Source organism: Anser anser (genome assembly GCF_964211835.1).
Source record: "Anser anser genome assembly, chromosome: 4".
Lineage (NCBI taxonomy): Eukaryota > Metazoa > Chordata > Aves > Anseriformes > Anatidae > Anser > Anser anser.
In genome coordinates this window covers 60272367-60294543 of record NC_139724.1, presented here as the reverse complement: position 1 = coordinate 60294543, position 22177 = coordinate 60272367, and the positions used below count along the sequence as shown (strand labels likewise).

The 22177-nt window shown below is 40.9% G+C and overlaps 1 protein-coding gene across 8 annotated transcripts in view; it reads right to left on the bottom strand.

The window, feature by feature from the left end:
* The window catches only part of PPARGC1A (PPARG coactivator 1 alpha), a 360860-nt gene that overhangs the window by 20422 nt on the left and 318261 nt on the right, over window positions 1-22177 (bottom strand). For all 8 annotated transcript variants that reach the window (XM_083834446.1, XM_083834449.1, XM_083834452.1 and 5 more), the window contains 5 exons: window positions 12120-12314; window positions 11054-11176; window positions 9965-10169; window positions 5912-5957; window positions 5730-5803 (listed from right to left, as the gene is read on the bottom strand). In XM_083834446.1, coding sequence (XP_083690572.1) covers window positions 5730-5803; window positions 5912-5957; window positions 9965-10169; window positions 11054-11176; window positions 12120-12314 — 643 coding nt within the window. The remainder of the gene's footprint in view (window positions 1-5729; window positions 5804-5911; window positions 5958-9964; window positions 10170-11053; window positions 11177-12119; window positions 12315-22177) is intronic.

Genomic DNA, 22177 nt, shown 5'->3' with positions numbered 1-22177 from the left:
CACAGAGCACAACGATCTCCAGAAGCCCAATGAGAGTCCAACAGTCTTTAGAGGGGGAAAAACAACAACAAAACCTTCCAAAAGTACAGAGTGAGCCAAATTTACTGGCACTTCTTTTGCTGGCAAAACTGTGCTGGGGACATCCTAAGAAAGGACTTCCTCGTGGCATTTTGGCTCTTTTCCTGGTTTTCAGCAGAAGCAGGAAGTGCCCAAGCAAGTATGAACAGCTAGAAGCTGGAAAAGGTTCATTTAACTTTTGAACGAACTTCCACAAGGGGATGGAGGGGGAAGTGAAGTTTTGAATTAGCCCTTGTTTAAGTCAGCGCTGCAGAGCCTACCTTCAGCATGTCCCGTGATCAGTGTCCAAAACGTGAACTTTGAGCAAATGACGTGGCGGCACACTTGCTCATCAGTGTCACTTTTGCTCATCTGTACACTAATCACTGGTAATCTTCACTTCAGGCCGTGATCCTAAATCAAGTGCTACACTATTCTATAACCTTTGGATTATTTCATAAACGCCGATTTCTCCACGAAAGTGTGCATTGTAGTATTGACAGTACAAGGTATATTCTGTGCTCTCTCTTGAACTTAGCAGGTTTTGACAGATTTATGGAAGGACAGATGGCCATTACAGGCTGAAGGCTGACAAGAGGCAGTTCAGAGCATTGTTAACACACTTGCACAAACTCTCAGCAGTGCAGCACTGTGCAGAATGTAATTCAGACTATAGCTTTTTTATTGCTGCCTATTTTCTTTTGTCAAAAGAGCCTGCTGTGCACAGCAACAAATGGCTGCCATTACCCAGAATGTAATGGGTGTCAGACAAATCACGTAACACAAACAATCAAGAGTATGTAGGTCATATTTCAACAGAGCACAACCTTAGCAATATTTATGATTACTGCATTGAAATGTGCTCTATAATAAACAAGTACCTCTACATCACTCACACTTATGTACTTCTGCACAGCAAATCTGTTAGAAGTGGTACATACTCTACAATCATCCCCCTTAAACAGTCTTTTTTCTTTTTAAAGTAAAAGGCAAGTATTTTTTCATGACATGCTATAAAACCATTTTCTTTGTAGGGACTTTTCTTTAATTGAATGGCTTCAGTAAATGGTACGTTTGCACTTTGCCTTGCTCTGTCTATATACGATGAACCCGCTCAGTGATTTTGCGCTTGAAAATAGTGTCTATCAATTTGTGAACACTGCTGCCAAACCAGCACCGTCCTCCCCGTGCCTGTACAACAAAAGGTGTTTCCACGTATGCCAACTCTGCCACCTCGGCCGAGCGACTTCTTTCAAGAAAGTCTCAGAGGGAGTGCAAATACTTGTGATGCATACCAAAACCGCGCTGAAAAAAAACCACCTTACTAACTCATTTAGTTCAGCTAAGTCGATAATCAGAAATTAGGGGAGTGCATTTGCATAAAATGTGACATCTTGACTTTTTAGGACTCATTTGCAATACTGTTTTAGAAAGACACCAATCTTTCTACAACTCTACTGTAACTGTTAGCATTTAAACATTTGATGATGTTTGCTGTGCTTCGGTGGGGGGATGAGAATCAGTGTCTTCTGGGGAACGCAGCCATTCAACCTTTCTACATGTGCACTGGGCTTTTGAGAGGCATTGAAAATAAATTCTTTTCTACCTTTAAAGTCTGAAAATGGATTGTCAAGGGAAACGCTGTTTAAGGCCACTTAAAACACTGAACACAAGGTAACAGCTCAATTCAGTAAAAAAAATAAAAATCAGAGGAGCTTTTGTGTGGCACAAGATTGCAGAAGCTAGGAAAATATAATAAAATTAAATAGCCATCATATAATAAAAAACTACATGCTTGTTGAGTATTCAGTTTAATCTTGTTGTCAGTGCTGCAGAGAATAAATACAGACCCTTGAAAATATCTAATAATTTACTAGATTTTATTTCCCCAGTCAACTCTCTGCATCTCTCATTTCATCAGAAATCATTCTGAGGTCAAACAAGTTCTTATATGATAGATCTTAAGTATTTGTTCTGACAACTAAGAGGTAACAGATCCAGAGGTGGGCAAATAACAGGGTTTAAGTATCCACAAGGATGCTCATGAATTCCTATTCCTATTCCTATGAAATCACTATTCAAGCTGATTGTGTTCATATAGCCTTTTCCACCACCTTTTTGGAGAGAAAAAATTTGCACCCAAGAAAGACCAAAGTTTTATGTTCAGGTAAATTACAAGGTTCTGTGTGCAAATGAGAGACTTCTCACTAAGTCACCTGTTGCTTAGTGAGAGGGTGGAAATAGCCTTCCAGTTATCGATTGCTGCTTGTATGGCATTAAAGCCTTAAGCATGTAAACCCACCTCATGCATTTATATGATGGCTTTGAGTATTTAGGAGTGAAAGTTTAAAAAGGCATTGAGAGAACTGAGACGGCTGAACTTCAAACGCTTAGAAGGCATGCCATCTAACTTCTGGCATTTAGGAGTTCAGTGGGCAGCCCCCATTTCTCAAGGGAAACACAGTCACCTCCAGAGGGTGAATCATCCTCCTAGTGCCTGTGTCTGCAGGTGCCCCCTCAACCTGACTGGTACCAAAGAGAAAAGAGGTCCTTCAGTAACACTAAAATGTCCCATGTTCTGGGAAGACATCACAGAGATTCCAGTCTCTTAGCAAAGTGTTTGCAATGCAGCTAGCTGTGGAAAAAAAAAAGGGAGAAGAACCTCTCCTGAGCCTCTGACTCACAGTAAGGCTCACCGTACACAGAAATTTTACCCACTACATTATCATAATCTCCATGTCATGATGTTCTGATCCATTTTCCACAGAATAACACTAGAAACCAGCTGAAGGGGTTGTGATTTTAGATAGCAACGGACTTATTCCTCTATCATAGGCCATTTAAAGTGCATTCAAAGAATTCTTACATTCTTACACATGGTTTCCTTTGAAAGCACTAGGAAATATTTGTTCCCTGTAATTCGACAAATACATGTTTTGACAGTTTTAGGGAGGACAAAGTTACATTCACGAGTACTAACAAATCCATTCTAAAGCAAGATATAGCTCTGGCAAGAGAACAGCTTCAGTTTGACTTTAGATATGTGAATCCAGAATGTATGTGTGACGAAGATTGATGGCTCGTGCAGGAAATGTTTTTATTTATTTATTTTTCTACTCTATAGTTAATTCATCAGTGAGGGAACCAATGTTGCTTTCAGCAGAGAGATCAAGGGAGCTGCTATTTATATTAAAATACTTCGTGCTTCGATAGTGCAAGCAGCACTACTAATGGTCTTTTCAATTCGGCAGTGAGATCAAGGCAACTCCTATTTAAATTATAATAAATAGTGCTTGTACAGTGCAAGCTGCCCTGTATAAGGACAATGAGCAATGTGGTTATCTGGATATAATTTGGAGTTGCCAGGGTCTCACTAAAGAACTCCAAGGTATTATTAATCACTACTGCCACTGTTTTTTGTTTGTTTGGTTGGTTGTTGTTGTTGTTGTAGTTTTTGGTTGTTGTTTTTTTTTTTACTGAAGTGGGTCCCAACTGTGCTGTGATTTACTCATACACCGTAAGCTCTTCAGTACTAGAGCTTGTTTCTCTTATGTACTTGTCTGCTTCCAGCACAAGTAGACTCATGACACAAGACACTACTGCAATACAAATAAATGACTTAGAGAGTAAGACATTCACAACCACTCATCTTTTTATAGATTTATATACATATATGAATATAAAAATAAAATCTATGTATATGCGAAGGCAGACATTAATAGAGCTGTCAAGCGATGAAATGCAATCTCCTGAAACTTCCTCACCAGGTATTGTGAAGAACAGAGGCAGTGCAACATGAAGTTCAACAGCCACTGTGCTCTACACTGCTTGTGAACGCTACCCAAGCTCCCTGCCCACATGTGCTCCACCAGCTCTTGTTCTCCTTGACTATCATCAGTTCATTTTCTAGTTAGATTGTCTATTTCCAGAAGGAATAATTTCATATTTTCATAGTACAATGTTCCTGTCCACATACTCATCCAGTTGTGCTGTTTCACAGCTTCTGATGCATTTTTTAATGTGCTAGTTCTCCTGGTTATATTATCTAAAACAGCCACAAAGTTGTTTCATTGCCTCCTCTGTGCGCAGCAGACAGAGTGGAATGAATTCACTAACACCAGGACGATTCCTGTTGCCGTTATTAAGCCAGTACTAGAGGACTGTCAAGGGGTCAGACTGGCTCTCAATTTCTGTCCAGTCAGGTGTGCAGGCTGCTGCCTTTCTGGCTGGAAGAAAGCACTGCTCCCTTCAGTGACTTGTGCCGCTGCATGAACACTCTGCTGTCGTTACCTCATCTGCCCCTTCCACTTGGTAGCACTAAGCACTGACTCACCACTGTGCTTAGAGACAGGCATCCTCGTGCAGATTTGCTCTCCAGTAATGATAAAAGCAGCTTCTCCATGCTTCAGGCCTGTTGGCATTGAATGGGATTAACCTGCTACATACAGTGAATTTTGCCATTTTTGTATCAGTTTTGCAAAAGGAAGGTGTGTTGTGAGGATGCTTTGGTTTTTCATGGGAGCAATGAGTAAGACTGCAGATTTACAGGACATGTGCATATTTTAATGCTGAACTAATGGGGAAGTTTCTGAAAAAGTGACACAATGGTTGTAGGGAGGTGAAAGCAACAGCCCAAAGTACATACACAAACCTAGAGCTTGGGCCTGCTCTTGTGTAAAGCTGCCACTAACTGAGGGGGGCCTCAAGCTGATGTACAGTACCTGAAGATCTATCTTGCAATGCCCCCCAAAATGTCAGAGGTCACATAATTTGCAATCCACTGTTACCCCTTGGCATGCTCCAGTGAGAAATGCACTCCGCTGCAGTATTATGAAACCGAGAAAGAAAGCAATCTTGGCAGTAGCTCTGGTGGAGCTCAACATGTGCTCTTGTGCTCAGTTCTGGACACTTCAGGAAAACAGAGGCAAAACAGGTCAGAGGAAAGCAATAAAACATATCTGAGGTCTGAGGGAATTGACTCTTGTGGTACGAGCAGATGAATTGAGTGAGTGTAACAGGTGAGGCATCAGCTGAAGCTGTACATGATAAAAAGTCTACACGTCTTCGAAAGGCACAAACACCAAGGATATGAAAGGAAGAGGAGGATAGAAGAGAGGTGGTGTAAGGTGTGCTAATGGGAGATATAAAGAGAAATTAAGAACATAAAATGAGTATCAATTCTTTAAAAAAATTACCTTTAAGCTATGGAATAGTTTTTCAGTGGTAAAGGAGAAAGCTGTTATTTGTGACATATTAATCTAGAATTGACAAAGCACTCAAACATGCAGTCACGTACAGCCCTAGACCGGCCTGGAGACAGACTGGATGACATAACTTTTCCATCTGTAACATCTATTACACTCTGCTGTGGGGTTTGTCTTTGAAAGATGGTGCTCGGCAGTACACAAATCTATGGGGAAATGGGGAAGTACAACAGATAAATGGTTTCATTCATATTTTTCCAGAAATTATGCTCTCTTGTGTGGGTTTAGAGCCATATTTTCAAATACATTCCTTCTCAGGTAACTGGATAAAAAGCCAATGCTAAACTGCATTGAAATTAATCTGCTGGAGACCTCTGTAAGATCTCAGTGTACGTGTTGTATATTAAAAAGAACAAACACACAAACAAACCGTGCTTAAAGGAAAAGCTAACCCTCCCCATTTCTCACCTGCAGTTCCAGAGAGTTCCACACTTAAGGTTTGTTCAATAGTCTTGTTCTCAAATGGGGAACCCTTGGGATCACTGGAAGACAGGGCACATTTATAAAAACAAGCTGAAATGGAGTTGCTGTAGCCAAAATGTATTAACACCCCCTCCCTTTTATAAATGTTTGCACTTTTTAGTACTTACTTTGGTGACTCGGGCGTCAACGGAAGTGATAAACTTGTTGGTTTGGCTAAAGGGAAAGAATAAAATGATTATGGAATATTTAAGCACTCTATAACATATACTAAAAAAGATGTCTTTTATTTTGGTGCTGAAATCCCCTATTAGTCAGTCAGGGCTGAGCTCTGATAGTTCAATAGCCATTTCTGTGTATCTTAGATAAGTAAGGAGACTCATCCTGATTCCTTATCACCCGTACCAAAAGGGCACCTAAATTTCAACAATGATTTACATCAATTACTGTACCTTGGAAATACAGCACACAGCCCAAATGCCAAGAACCTTTCAGAAGGAGAGCAGTACACGTAAAAAATCATGAATAAATCTACAGGACGCAGTATGAAAATGTTATTTTCTCTTAGATTTAATTTAGACTACAGTCCACTTTTTATTTGGAAACAAGAGCAGCAGAATAACTACAAAGTAACAGAATGTTATGAATATTCAGTTAATTTTACTTCTACAATGTACAATTTTATATATAGCACTGAGAATAGGTTGTTTCTGAGGCCAGAGTCCAACTTGCTATAGTCCAAATTACCCTGCAAACTATGACAAGCCATGGATACAGTCACAGATGGTTAAAAATGGGGCTGACGCTCTCAGCACTACAATCCCTATATAAGCAAAAGCAAAGCTCTAGCCATAAAAACACAAGTCTTTGTAGCTTTTATTCAAGCAAGCTTGTATTTTCTCAAAGCAGGCCAAGAACCAGGATATTTTAATACAACTAAGATTCTTTTAATTGCCAGAAAAATGTTTAAAAATTGAAAATAATATTACTTGCAAATTTTACTTTTCAAAAGTTAGATTGATGCTTAAACACAGAGAGCATTTTACCAAGAAAAACAGCAGGGGATCTCTTCTGCAAATTAATTACTTAAGACAAAATGTTCCCCTTGAACACTCCTGCACTGCAGATCTTTTGTCCAGAGTGTCACTACTGCGTATTTCGTATTCATTCCAGGCTTGGAGCTCCCATCAACATTAAAGGATTTTATATGCAAATTGATTACTTTTATAAGCTCTAGAGCATTCCTGGAGTAATATTACATTTTTTAAAAATTAACTCAATTCTCAAGAGCCGCATATTGTTTCTCCTCCTCCCCACATGAAAGTTAGAAATGGAAACTCAGGTGTTCACCTTAGGTTCACCTTCCTCAGAAGTCACTGCCAAAGTGAGGAAATGCACCAAAATGGGTTATTTGTCTGATCCAGCACCGCCACTGACTCATGCATAAAAAGGGATTCTAGAAGACTGAACGTAAGGTGACATATCTTAGTGTGTATTTTATATATACCTATGATTCTAATGTTTGTGACTGTTGCCAGTGGCTACCTAGAGGTAAAACTGGCTTAAAAAGCATAGATCTTGCTGTAAGGCTCAGGAAGAAAAGTTTGTACGAACGTTCCCACTGTGTTTTAGAGGATAAAATCTACATACACTTACCCAGCTTAGGCTTTCTAAGCAAGTTGAATGTTTAAGAGCTATTTAAGCCTTTAAAAAGTAACTCTAGCTCTCATATGGAGAGGCAAATCAGAATACATATACATATAAAATCTGAAGCACTGAGGCACAGTATCAAGGCATTATCTCACACTCCAATGTATTTATTTAAGGCAGCGATCACTGAGCCTTCCCACTGAGAAATTCATATACCAAAACACCCTTAATTTTTCTTATTGCCAGGTAAGGGCTTGACCAAACCCTGCTCCTGCAAAGGATTCATCCTCACTTACAGCCACTGATAAATATTTAGCCAAGACAATATTGTTTTCCATGGTGCCTGTTTATTAGAGTTTCAAGTTCTATTCCGGTATTTTATTTGTATTAAAAAGTGTTTACATGAAGTTGCTTGTCCCTGTAAATTGAAAACATTCAGGTTCAAAAGAACTAAATTTCCTCATGGGCAAATTTCAGTGCAAAACTACAAATGATCTTTAGCATGAACGGGTTTGTGGACATTCCTGTGGGTTTGCAATATGTTTGCAACAGTAACCCTAAAGGAAAATATTGTTTGACTTATCTTTTGTGAGCTTTCACCAACTTTGAAAGAAAATATCAGATCCTCATTATTTTTTAAAATGGTGCCATTTTTTTTGTACTTTTGATTAAATGTATGAACAAATGATTGCATGTCTGTGAATACCAGTTAAATTTGCAAGGTCAATTCTGCATGAATTGACTGTCCAACCTGAAAGCATTATATTCTTATATTTGTATTAAATGCAGATCCATTGATATTGAAGTCATATATTGGTGTATGAGACAAATTTGATGCAAAAAACATTTCAGAAGCCTGTAAATTAAACTGCAGGAATTAAAGAGAGTTATTCCTCTCTGCCTGTAATTTCATCTGCAGTACCACTAAAGTCAGAGTCATCTGTTAAACACTGGCAAGGTGGCTACATGTCCTGTCAGAACTTTCCTAACTTCTCCCTCCACACTGTTGCGGGCTCACCTTGCCTTGTTTCTTTGCATGAATTCTGCACAATTGCCCCAGCTGGGGAAAAATGCAGCTCTGATCTGAACAGGAAGATTTTATAATTGGTATTTATGTACATGTGCACACAAATCTACATATACCATACATGTGTGTATAGGATACCTTATATATGATATGCCTTATTGCACCCAGCAGTGTTAAGAAAGCCTTGTGTAACCTTTGGCAGGTCTGTGCCTGGTTCCAGTACCATCACAGTATGAGACCCAGGTTTGAGATGTACAGTTCAGTCTGGATTTTCTTCTGAAGCAGTCTGCTGAAACTAGCCAGAAGGAGTGGCAGTTGGCATCCAAGAAGCTCTAAGGGCAGTTGGACTTATTTCTTACAAGAAATACTGTTCAGAGAATTTGAAACCATAATGGGGAAAACTTTGGATGTCAGAACATACAGCAGCAAGAAGGGTATTTAATGATGGGAAGGGAAGATTATTTTATTAAGCTTGCTTATACCTCCTGATTAAGAGTGAAAGAATAGATCTGATGGAGGCTGAAAAAGAGCAGGGGAGAGGAGTGAGAGGAAGAGAAGAAAAAAAAAAACATATGCAGTTTACAATTACCACTTTAAAAATCCCAGAACAACACATATTGGGTCATATCCTGATCTCTGTTGCAGCTGGATAACTTCCACTGATTTCAGGGGAGTCATCCAGGATTTGCACCAATGTGGCTGAGATAGGTATCTGGCCTTCTATATGGCCAGTATATCCACAGATGTATTTTAAAGTAAGAGTAACTTTAAATAAGCTCCCTTTGGGCTCATAAGCTTTTACAGCTTTCCTTTATCTTGGGAAAACAGGCAGGGAAGGAGGGGAGAGAAAGCAGTAGAGGGGTCTTTAAGTTCTTGCATCTCTGCCATAGAAGCTACTTGTAATATATCCCAGTTCTTTATGCATCAGAGGGTACTAAAAGTCAACACAAGTGTTTAGTTTGGGCCATAAAGAATCTAAAAAGAGAGAGGGAAAGATCAGGATGGCAGCTAAACTTCCAACTATTTACAAAATAAAATTACAAACCAGCATTCCAGCTTTAACAGGAATGACACATTTATTGCTTATTCTGTAGCAGTGAGAGCACTATTTATTGTCTCTTAAGGACGATGTGGCAGGTTAACAATGCCTTCAGTTTTACGCTGGCAAAAAGAAAGAAGCTCACTAATGAACTGACCTGCCCAGCTTGTTTAGGGGTATAATGATTTCTTAGTGGTATAGTGCTCTGTGAATAAATATCTCCAGCTAGCTCGGTATATTAATACATAGGATTTGTAAAACTTATTTTTTCTGAGGTTCCTTTTCTGGGGTTGGAGGCAATAGAGGCAGGATTACAACTGTTTGAAAGTTAAATGCATCTAACCAATTTTAACTTCATTATACTGTTCTAAAACTGTCTCTAAACAGAAGAGATGCTGGATTTACAAAACTAATCCAAAGAACAGAAAGTGTATTGAGGGTATTCACAAGCACTGCGTGTCAGCTTCCCTCCAATACCAAAGCTGTGTTCTGCGCTCCAACACCTACCTTGCAGGTGATTTGTCTGAGACTGCAGATGGGGCTTCCTTTTGGAGGTGCATTTCTCTTTGCTGCTGTTCCTGTTCTCTGCTGGTTTGGTCTGAGGAGGGTCATCATTTGTAGTCAGATATTTGAGAAGTTCAGAGCAGGGACGTCTTTGTGGCTTTTGCTGTTGACAAATGCTCTTTGCTTTATTGCTCCATGAATTCTCAGTCTTAAAAACAGGGCATAATAAAAAAAAAAAAAAAAGCAAAAATTAGTGAACTGAACCTTATCAGAATGGATATAGGTTTTCTGACGAGATGAGATTTTCAATGAAGTGTTCAGTCTAAGTGTACTAGATCTATGAGCTGTGAATAATTGTTTGCAGAACAAGAAAAGAAAATTACATTTAAAATTCCTAAATGACATTTATACAGCTTTTTATTTCATTTCTCCAACATTTCAATGTTCCTACTCAGCAACATGTAACTAACAAGACCCTACAGCGCCTTTACTGTGAACAAAAAAATAAGTTGGTTTAAACCTTAATTTGCTGCTGATTGCTTGAGCCCAGTATTCACAACTCTCTTAAGTACCCCTAAACGCTCCGTTTTCAGTTACAGTGAATGGCAAGACAAACATTGTTTAATACTGCCTGCTAACAGAATTATGTCAGAGCCGCCATTCTAGCCAATTAATGGCTGATATACATCTTTTGCCAAGAATCCAGCGCAATTTTTCTTAGCTCAGACAGCTGGTAAAATGGCAGTCCCGCATCCTGGAGTCACTCATAAACAACACCAGCCCATCAGCAAATTTTATCGTACCCCCTGCTACTCTGTGTGTCAATAAAGTAGGCAAGAGTAACAGACGGTGGGACTACAGCTGAACTCTGCCAGAAGAAAAAGCACAAATGAAATATTCAGAGCATAAAGGAGCTCAGGTGATTTTCCAGAACCCAGTCTATAATCTGTTCACGTTTTTGAAACAGTTGCAGGATAGTAGGCAGATTAATACCGCACATACAGATCTATTGCTTACTTGGTTGCTGAAAGCATAAAAGACCTTGTTACAGTTTTTTTTTTTTTTCTCTTATTACAAAGATTAAGTTTGTACCTTAACAACCACAGGGCTTGTTCTGATCCTGTGATTTGTGTTTGCATGGTTTTGTGTGCTGAGACCACTGCATTCATTGTAATTTAGCTGAGTGTTGGCTGGAGCCAGCAAGAGCTTCTTAAGCTACAAACACATCAGGGAAAGGGAGGAGGAAGGAAAAGAGTAAAGTTATGCATCTTTATGGATTAAAATGACTTATCTACATTTTTGCTTAGTTACTTAAAATTAGCTATATCAACTTCAGCAAGCAAAGTACATTAAAACAGAAAGAAAGGCTCAATATTCCCCAGAGCAAACAGATTTCATTTTCTTGTGAGGCTTGGCAGCAAGTTTTTGTTCCCTTTACTGCAGTATACTGCAGGGCAAGCAGAAATGGCAGGGGCCTTGGATTGCTGAATCCAAGGCAAAGCAAAATTCTCGGTGATCTGTTTGACAGAACAGGTCTCTCTGATCTAAACACAGAAGTTAACTTTAACAGAATAATGGATGCTTGTATCTGACTGCTGCTGCGGAAGTCAGGGATAAGGGGCTTTCACCAGAAATAGAATCACATCTCAAACTGTCTTTACAAAGCAAAAAGCATATAAGGTTTCACCCACATCCTCACCCAAGATTCGGTTTTGCCCTGATTAGCACTAAGCTGGTGCTTACTGGTCAAATCAACATTAAAGGTACAAAATTAGCCCCACATCGCACCAGACTCAATGCGCATTTCTCTACACATCACCCAAAGTGAAGTCTAAACATACATAGAAAAGAGCCCCAAGAAATGTAACATGAATTAAAAACCATTACCCTGACTTATTTGAACAGAATAATAAGCAAAAGTGTCAGTCATTAGCACAAGAAACTCAAAAACAATCTCTTCAATCCACTTTTTAATTGATTCCCTTATTAGTCATCCTACCACTGTTTTTTTTTTTCCCACTTAAGTTTCAGTTCTTTACTTGATTTTCCTTTTCAGTCTAAATGAAAAGCCCAGACCTTACTGTGACTACATCATACCCATGCAGCGGGTAGCCAGAGGCACATCCAATTCCTGTTAAACAGTAGGAAGGGTTCTTACTAGAGACGGCTCTTCTGCCTCCTGGGTTGGAGGGGTGCCGTCGGGCATTGGGGAAGGGCTAGCGTCATTTTCATTGGTCACATCTCCATCTGTCAGTGCATCAAACGAAGGCAATCCATCCTCATCCACGGGGATGCTGTCCAGTGTCTCAGTGAGAACCGCTAGCAAGTTCGCCTCATTCTCTTCATCTATTTTCTGTGTGAGGAGACAGAAAAAAAACAAACACAAAAAAAAGTGGAACCAGATGAGAAGAGAAAAGGAATGAAACAATGACTCTGTATGTGAACAAGCAGTCAAAACATCGTTAAACTAGCTTTTGAAACAGTAACCTGCAACAGCATCTCAGAAGATGTAATTAAGTGCAATAAAATTATCCGTCTTTGCATTCAAGAGAAATCTCTTTGCATTTGCAGGATATTGCTCTGGTTTACTCTTCTTCCACAATTCTTCTTCCTACCCAGCGTTAACAGGGATAAATAATCACACCGGGATTGCATTACAGGACGCGCCGAAGCTGCTGACACCGAACGATGGTGTCAGCCCAGGCTGTCTCCTTCTTTCTCTCTTCAACACTGCACACCAGCTAATTGACCTGACAAAATTACAAGAATCACAGAATAAGACAGCTAATCAGAAGACCAAAATGAATTACCAGAGAAACCTGGCAAACCTTGCTCACGCATGTAGCCCAGTGTAAGAGAGGAAGGGTTTCCCTTCAACACATCAGGAAATACTTGCTCCAAAAAACAAGCGAAAAACTTCTCGTTCCTGAGCATTTTTGCATAAGACAAGCAATCAGGACTCATATTGTAAATGGCAGATTCTTTGGGTTTCTTTTAAATGAACGTATTAAGCAGGTTGCCTTTGAAGTTCTCCTTTCGAGTTACATAGTTTGAGTGCTCAATGCAACTATTGTACGCATTTATCTAATTCCAGCTGCAATTATAAAAAGTAGATTAATTCCTAATCAGATGCGGCTTTAATGTTAATTTATATTGGATATCTTCTTTCAGAAACAAGACTTCTTTTTGTCAAATTGAGTAAATTTAAATACCTTCAAATTTTTTTAATGAAATGTAGTCCCTGCTGTAAATTAAGGTACATATTTTTGGAGTACTAAGAGTTCTGAGGAATAGAATTGTGTAAAAATCATTACATCTATTCTTCGGAAAGAGTGGAAATTGATCTGGACAGATCAATTATCTAGGATTTTTAGGCTGATCCTGGTGCTATTAAAATAAATGAAAAGCCTTTCCCTGGTTCCAGGGATCCGATCCAAACTCAGGGATATCAGCTGGGAGTTTTTCCACCCACTTCATAGTGGCTCATCGCACTCCAGTTCACACTATGACAATGATTTCAGCTAAGTTCAAATCTCACATTTGAGAAGGGAACTAGCAAAGAATATAGACGTAAGTCAAATAAAAGCTCACCTTATAAAAATAGTGTTAGAAAAGTCAACATCAAAACATTGACAGTAACACCTCAGAAGAGAAAAACAAAAATCAAGTGAACCTGGGTGTCCCCTCAGTATGACTTCTTCCTGCAATGCTGCATTTACCAGGCTCTAAAGAGAGATGACCATAAACCACACAGATAATTCCTCCTGTCAGGCTCCTCTGACAAATCAGCCTCGCAGGTTCTTGCAGACAAGCTTCGTCTTCTTGTTAGAAAGCCACAAATTGCTCTGGTGCTTACAGCACCATCTCCCAGAAATGAATAAACACTCGTGCAAAGCTAATGTTAAGGAGAAGCACTCAATTAAAGGGCCAAAAGGGTCTTGACCACTGAGGAAAAGTCGAAGTCTATGCATCTAGCAGTTTCCACCATACCATGTAGAAATATGCATAGTGCCATGATAATTCAGATGCTTTACTCCACTGCAGGTGTAGAGGGTATGGAAATAAGCAGAGGGAAGCCACCTTGTGAATAAAATCGTGCTCCAAACACAGCTTTTCGCAGTCACTATTTGGGAAGAAAAGAGGAAAATTAACAGTGTCACTTTTAGAAAAAAGTATAAAAAGAGGGTATTAGGCAAAGAAGCACTTTGCGTCGTAATGAGGCGGAATGGCACAGACTTCAGGCTCTGGCCTGAAATCACTGCCCCAGGTGATTTGAGGGCATTCTGGCTGCCCCCCTGCCTCCGCAACGGGAACGTCCCCAGCGAGTCCAGCTGGTAGGGTGCCCCTCCACCCTGCGCTACCGAGCACTTCAGCACATAGAGCTGACAACAAGGCTCCAAGTGTTACTATTTCTAACTGGGAATGCCTCCTTTAATAATAGCATGCCAGAAGAAACCCTGATATTTGCTGTTAGCTGCTTAGCCCTCATGCTTTAAACAGACATTCAAGTGCACTGACATTCAAGAACAGAAAGTTGAGTGGACACTGGTCCTCATCACAGCAATTTCAATTAGTTTTGTACAAGTTTCAACATTCGAACACCCCAGAGAAAGCAAAGGATGTGACAAAGAGGACTCTGTTAAACAATTAATGTCACTTTCCATTATTGCTTCAGTCCCAATTTACAGAGCAAATAAATCAAAGTCACCACAGATGAAGCACACTAGCTGGCTAACACATGTCTATTCACAAATGACATGGCAGCAGGAACACATTAGTCAGGAAAATGACATTGCAAGATAACCTTTTAAAGGTTTAACTATGCTATTGCTCCTAATTGTCCTAAATTACTATTTATAAAGAAACACTTTTATTAGATACAGCAGAAACGGGGCTGAGGAGAGATGCAGAGAGAGAGATGGTCGGGCACATCACCGTCTGAGTAATAATCACTGAAGCAGCAACTTTCTGCTTTGCTATCACAGCCTGAGTCGTGGTGTTGACAGCACTGGGGAGAAGCAATGCCGTGGCCAAATGCAGGATATTTCACGGTTTCAGTGCTGTCACCTAGAAGTCCACGTTGCAGAGCAGCCTCCAACCTGCTCACCAGACAGACTCAGATTTAGAAGGACCACGAGCACCTTCAGCGTCTGCTGAGGGCAGTGGAAGTGAAGGGTGCTCGGTGCCTGAGTAAGGCACTCAGAAATCCACTCAGTTGTGTTCTGAGCTTTCACACTGGAAATTATTTGCTTCCGTCTAAAGAAGGAGCTGTGAATTTTTTAGACCACCTGAAGGAAATACAGAATGTAACAAAAAGGGGTGGAAGACTATCTCACATGTAAAGCCATATGGCAAACACGTGGGATTTTTAAGCTCACGAAAACACTTCATAATGACTGTATTTTGCTAACGAATGGAACTTTTTAATGCAGAAGCAGTTATGCATCACTTCTCAGCCATGTCACATGAACTTCTGAAAATCCTTCATTGCTGGTTTAACATAAAGACAGCGGGGCCACAGGGTTTCTTGCTCCCTGTAAATTTCCACCTGCCTGAAGGAGGCAGGGAACCTGAGCATGGCACTGCATGCACGTGTTTGCATGTATCTGAGTGCTAGAGCTTCTAGCATATCTAGAATGATATTTGCTCTGAAGAAAATAAGATTTGGCACTGATGTCACTGTGTACCAAAAAACAAAACAGGGAAAGCCGCCTAGTGCTGTAAATGGCCGGAACACCAACTGATCCTCCAAAATGGCACCTAAGCACCATGAGAAGTTTCTAACTGTGCTCTTCTGTGTTTTTAAAAGCTTTGCTTTAATCTTTAATATTTCTACAGCACTAAAAATAATTCTCTGTCTGAAAACACTTTATTAGTTGTGTAACAATCTTATTCTAATTGGTTTCTGCCTTCAGTAAAATGTCTCCAGAGATATTGCCTCTTTGGCCAGTGAAAAGATCTAAGAAATTAGGTGACAATTTACCCACACAAAGGTATTTAAATCCTCTAACCTTGGTAATTCCTTCTCCTTTGCTTATTCTGCCTATTGATGGAACTGGGTTCACCTGGTGGTTAGTGCTTCACGTCTGCAATACAAGTTATTTGTCAGCAATCCCATTACAGAGGCACACCCCTGGGGTAGGCATATTGAGCAACGTTGTGGTTCTTCCTTAGATTTTTCTTCCTTAAACCAATTGTGCAAAATTTAAAAACGACCATCCTTACCATCACCAATCCCTTCCTGAAAACCCCAAAGCCAGCGTTCAGAGGTCCTGACCCAGGACTCTGCTGTGGTTCTTCCGCAGTCAGCGTGGGTATGCCGATTCACTCCAGAAGAGGGTCTAGCCCATTATACATAAAACCTTTTTTTCAAAATGTTAATAGAATCTGCAACATTTTCCCTCTTGCTGATTCCCCTCCGCCTTTCGTTTGCGGTTATCACATGCACAGCTTTTGCTTATGATATCTCAAGGAGGGAAATTCTGTGATTGATTCTGTGAAATCAGTTAGCGAATGATGATGATGCTCTGAAGTTTCTCCACTGATGACTTGAATGATGCAGAAGCCCTTCTTGATTCACACTGAAAGATTAGGGCCTGAACTGCGGTATTAATCCACAGCCCTGGGCTGGGAGCAGTGGCAGCTTGCCACATCTTGGTGAAAAAAACAGGAAACTTTGGGACAGACCCGCAGCTGGCAGAAGCTGTCACAGCTCCAGCAGGCCAGCTCTGTGAGCAATTCGGAGCAGCCAGGTGGATACCTGAAGTCACAAGGGATCACTGTTTCAACAGATCGACTCATTTCTCCTCGGTAGCCTAAGATCTATTCATAGCATAATTAACAAAGAAAATAAAAGATTTTCCTCCAGCTGAAAATATCTGAGTGATCTAAAAATACTAATACATTATGGCACTACTTGCGAAAGCACAAAAAATGACTTGTGAGCACATCTGGGGCTTCCAACAGGATTTAATTCCTTGATTTTGGAATAAGCTTGTCCTGAAGACTCACAACACTAGGAGAAATGAGGGGTTTTGCCCCTTTTTGTACATAAGGATGCAGAGGCATTGAAAAGCTCACCACCACCACCCCAGCCCCAAAGTGCAGGGGTAGGGGCAGATTGTTTCTCAGCCCTGGCCCCACAGATCAACCTCTGCCACCCAAGGATGAAGAGCCACAGGCTGGGCAAAAGCCCAGGAAAGGCAGGAGGAGGGAAGGGATCAGGAGGCAGAGTTGGACTTCTTGTCCCAGCCAGAGGAAAATGAGGGCTGAGGCCAGGGGTTGCTGATGGGAAGAATCCTACCCCAACTTTTCCATCTTCTAGCAGACGAAGGCAACCTGCTACGCCACCGGCACAGACGGTGCAGTGATGGAGATTTGGCTGCTTTCACAATGTCCTGTCCCAGGCACATAGACTTTGCCTTGACATAAGAGCTGGCTGCCCCCAGCAGTATTGCTCCACTCTACCTGTTCATGTTCAGTCCCATGCCATTACATATTTTGAAAAGTATTTTAACTTTGCTTTTACTGTTCAGCTGCTTTGCAAATCCTTAGGCGTCCTGCACTGTCTTACAGAAAAAACCCACATGATGCATTTGCATTAGAACGGTTTTCCAAGGTCTGTTAGTCTGGTCCCCAAGAGACGTTCCCATAATTGAAATGCTTAAGTCCAGAGCTATCAATTATCTTTAAAAACAAAATGGAGTCCCACTAGGAGAAAATTACAGCCAGGTTTCTTTATATGTAGTAGAAATGTGGGGATTAATTATCACCACCCCTGTGAAAATGCCTTTAGGGTATGGGAAGGAAATGAGAGATCTTCTCTTCTTCTTGAAGGAGACAGATACACTCACGCGCCGCACATGCACCTGCAGGCAGAAGACAACCTGAACTGAGAGATCACATTCTGAATTCAGCAGTCCCACTGCCCAATGTATGGACCACGTATGTACCTCATCTGATGGACACACCACGTCCTAGCATTTATGCAGTAGCCTCAGTCCTGCTGGGTTTCTGGAGATGTATACCGACCTGAAGAAACGTGCCTCTGCACAGGTACAGAGCGCGCTCGGTGAAATGCTGCTCCGCTTTTTTTCAAGGAGCAGGCATTTTCTGAGCAGAAGGCAGTATTTACACAACTCAGAGTAACAACATAAAAGCAACTATATTTATTATTATCCATATACTCCATACGGTGTGTATCTGTGGTCTCAGACACTTCTCATGTTTATTCTTGGTATCTGAGCCCGGGTTATTTTCTCTCCGAAAGAGAGAGGCGCTGACCTGACATTGTAAGATGTCTGTCAAGTACCTGGGATTAAAGCAGCACCACTTAAAGCCATGGCACGGGCCATTTGCCAATAGGGTTTTCTTTAAGATTTTGCCCTTGATCACCTGAAGCGATGCCGCCACAGCTCCTGGGAGACAGACAATCTTTTCAGGTGAAAAATCTAACCTTTTTGCTATAAACTAAACATGTCAGTTTAAAAGAGCCTACTAAATATTCTTCTAGCACAAAGTCGCTTGTTTTATTGCTTCTAACGAGTTGTTGCAGTTCAGAAGTTTCCATTACAGCCTGGCAATTAAGTTTCTAATAAACTGAAGAGCTACTAATTGACTTATTCATCTCCCAAACTGAGGATCCAGCCAGCAACCTGTAACACGTTTTACATCTTCTGACCAAAATTCATTCACATTTCGCAAGCCATTTCAATTTCATTTGTGTAAACTGCATCTTTCCCCTCTCTGATAGTAATCTTTGATTCTGGGGAAAAGGCAAAACAAAAATTCATCCGAGAGCAAGCTATCGTGTGCTGCTGGCTGCGTTAGCGGGACCAATGATAAGATATTGCTGTGCTTGAATCACTGCACTGGTGGTAGACCCAATATCAAAAATTTATGGTAATTGAAACCACAGAATCTTTGGAAACGCAGTCAATTTGACTCAGTATCAAAAGGTCACTCTATTCAATTTATACTCAATGCTGAGCACAATATTGAGAAAACACCTGAAAGCAAATGATCTTATCAGCAGTTTGTGCCTCAACATTTACTGACTACATAGGCTAATTTGCTGATTACTAAATAAATGCCTTACCTGTGTTTTGCACTGGTCTAGCTCACCAGAGGGGCTCTTTACCTTGGGCAGAACTTGACCAGGAAAGCACTCCCTGCTCTGACCATTAACCCCACCTCTTGTCACGCTCGGACGTGTAGGATTTGTATGGCAGCCTGCTGTACGGAGGCCTTCCCCGTGCTGTGCTACCTGACCCGGCCCCTGCTCTCTGTGCCCCGTGTGCTCCATGTTCACGACGGAGAACTGCAGAGGGAGGAGAAGGCCTGGTACGTCGTCGCCAGCTCCGGTGTGAGAGTTTGGGCAGGCTGAAGCACAAAACTCTGCCTACATCTCCGGCGGGGGGAAAAAAACAAGAGCAGGGGAATTGCAGGAGTGTAAAGGGGAGAAAGAGTTGGATGAGGAGACAGAGAAAAAAAAGAAAGGCCGGAGTTTCCCTTCCCTGGAGTGACGGGGAGCTGAACCTCGCTGCCTCCCGCCGCTGATGGGGACGCAGGGCTGAGCAGGGGACACGGCGAGCGGGCACCGGGGGTGGCACAGCACGGAAGGACAGACAGATGGACCTGCACGAGCCGTTCCCCCTGCGGGAGCAAGAGGTCAGGCAGGCTGACCACCAGGCTTGAGCGGCACACGGTGCCTGTCACACATGCCTCCGTCCCCGTGCGGTCACTCGTGCACGTGACAAGATCCTGAGCAACAACCCGCATGGAGATTTTTAATTATTATTCCACTCCTAAAATGTACGGCAGGGTACGGAGTCACAGCTGCTGGCTGAGGGACCCCATCCAACAAGCTCTGAGAAGGAATGAGCACTGCAAGAAGAGGCAAGGGGAAAAAGAAAGGTACAGGTTACTGCGGGAGGTTAGAAGACGTTTGGGACTCTCCTCATTGCGGAGTTTTCACTGACAATGTCAGCAGTATTTCAGTCCAAACATTCAAGCACTGCTTGCTCAGATATATTTATTTACTTGATTTATGGTACATGCCTATACTAATCTCTCTATGCACTCACGTAAAATTTTTCAACATTTATGTACCTTTGTTAGGCTGCACGGCATGTTCGGGGGAAAAAAGGAGCTACATATATTTTGCATCGATTATTTCACACACGTAATTGATGTAAAAACTGCTTTTTCCTCTTGATAATGACAGACCTCTCTAAAAAATGCACTTGAGTGTTAGTACATACCCCTCCTTTGAAACCTATGAAGTGTAATCCTCTAGCTTTTGTCCATTCTCTATTTCAGTGTTGCATTTGCTCTAGTTTTAATTACATTGGATGCGTCAGGACGTCTATCATAAACCCTACTTCTTTCTAGAGATTTATGACTACATACAAATATAAATTTCAGGGGAAAATTATATACAACACACCAGAGAAAAGTTTAAATATATTTTTAACTTTTACTCAATTACACGGAGACTCTGTTTTGTGCAAAGAGAACACACACACGTACAGAAGTTTCTTTTTAAATAGCAAAACAAGAGAGACGCTTACATCTGGTGCTTTTTTTTTTTCCAGAAAACTGGAATTTAATTTGGCTGGGAAATTAGCATTTGTGAAGTATCAACGTCATTAAAATTTTATGATGTTTTAATTTATTAGTGTGTTAAGCTTCATCAAACCTTCCCACCACACCTGTTGAGCAGGCACTACAAACATGAGGACTTCAGTCATGTCTCACAGGAGAAAAACACAGGTTTTGCTTAGCCCTGCAGCACGAAGGGCTCAGTACATTGTTAATACGCCTGGGCTTCCCATACATTTTTATTGTGATCTAACTGGATGGCTGCCATATGGTCTCGTTTCCTACATGCTTCTGAGCTGGCTGAAGAGAGTCTATTCAGGCTCAACACAAAAACTTGTTTACAAGGCTAAAGTTGCATTTACTGTATATCTATTATGTATGCAGCTATACTCTGGTCTTTAAATATCACAGCAATGTCCCCAACATCCTCCTGGTATGTCCCAGCAGAAGTGACGAGTGACACATGCATCACTGTAGAGGTGGCTTAGCTAGATAAACAAAGATAAGAGAAACGAGCCCTAAAAAAAATGAGGAAATCACCATGAAGAGGAAAAAAATGTGTCTTTAGATATGTGCACTCTACTCTTATCAGACTAAAATAGTTTTAGACAGGCTCGGAAACTTTGCTACAACCACTGTCGATACTTGTCATTATGAAGAGATGTGTCTGAATTTTCAGCTGGTTAAGCATTTGGACTAGGTTAGATGTCTCATAATAGCCTTAACTAGATATTTCCTTGATTGTCACTATGTGCTAAGGCTTTAATGTTCTTTTAATGCAATTTTGTGTATGTGAATAGAATCATAAACCAGAAATGGTGATTTTAACACAGAAAACATCAAAAGCATATAAAGATCACAGTAAAGCTATCTGTTGCAAAACCTCCTCTATAGAAAGTCAGTCGTTGGCTCATTTCTAAGTTTGCTGGAGCTCGCTAGTCTTCAGAGATAATATTGATAAAATCTGGAAATGTAAAATAAACATAGAATAAATGGTATGTAAATTGTAAAATAAAATGTAAAACTACCTTGGTAGTTTATGCTCAAACCACCTTGCTCATCTACCCTCAACCACCCTAGCAGAGTTATGTAGTGCACGCACACTGTGGTGCACACTATAGTTCCTACAGCAGTTGCCTCTCTTCTATTAATTTCCTAGTCAAAATTGAATACCTTGCTCCTGCTCTGATAGCCTTTTAAAACTGCATGTTCTTGGCCACCGTTCCGCTGTCCGAATGAGGTAAAAAGTTGTATTTTCCTCTAGAAGACACTGATGCTAACAAACTCTTCAACATCAGAAATGGTGAAAATGAGCCTGGGCATTTTTTTTTTTTTTTTTGTGCTGCCTCTTTAAAAATGACCCCTAACAGGCAATCAAGTCCAGCTGTAGCTATCAATGCACTAAATATCATATTAATTAGGCTGTAGGTTCCTTTAGGCAGGGACTGTCTTTTTGTTATGTGCTCACATGGTCCCTTTCACAATGGTGTCCTGATTTACAATCGAGCTTTGAGATGCTGCCATGGCACCTACAACAAATAATTTTGCATACTTCTTTTTAATCCTGCTAGTAACCGAAAGAAAGAGAACTTGGGCCCAGATGTTCAGCTGCTG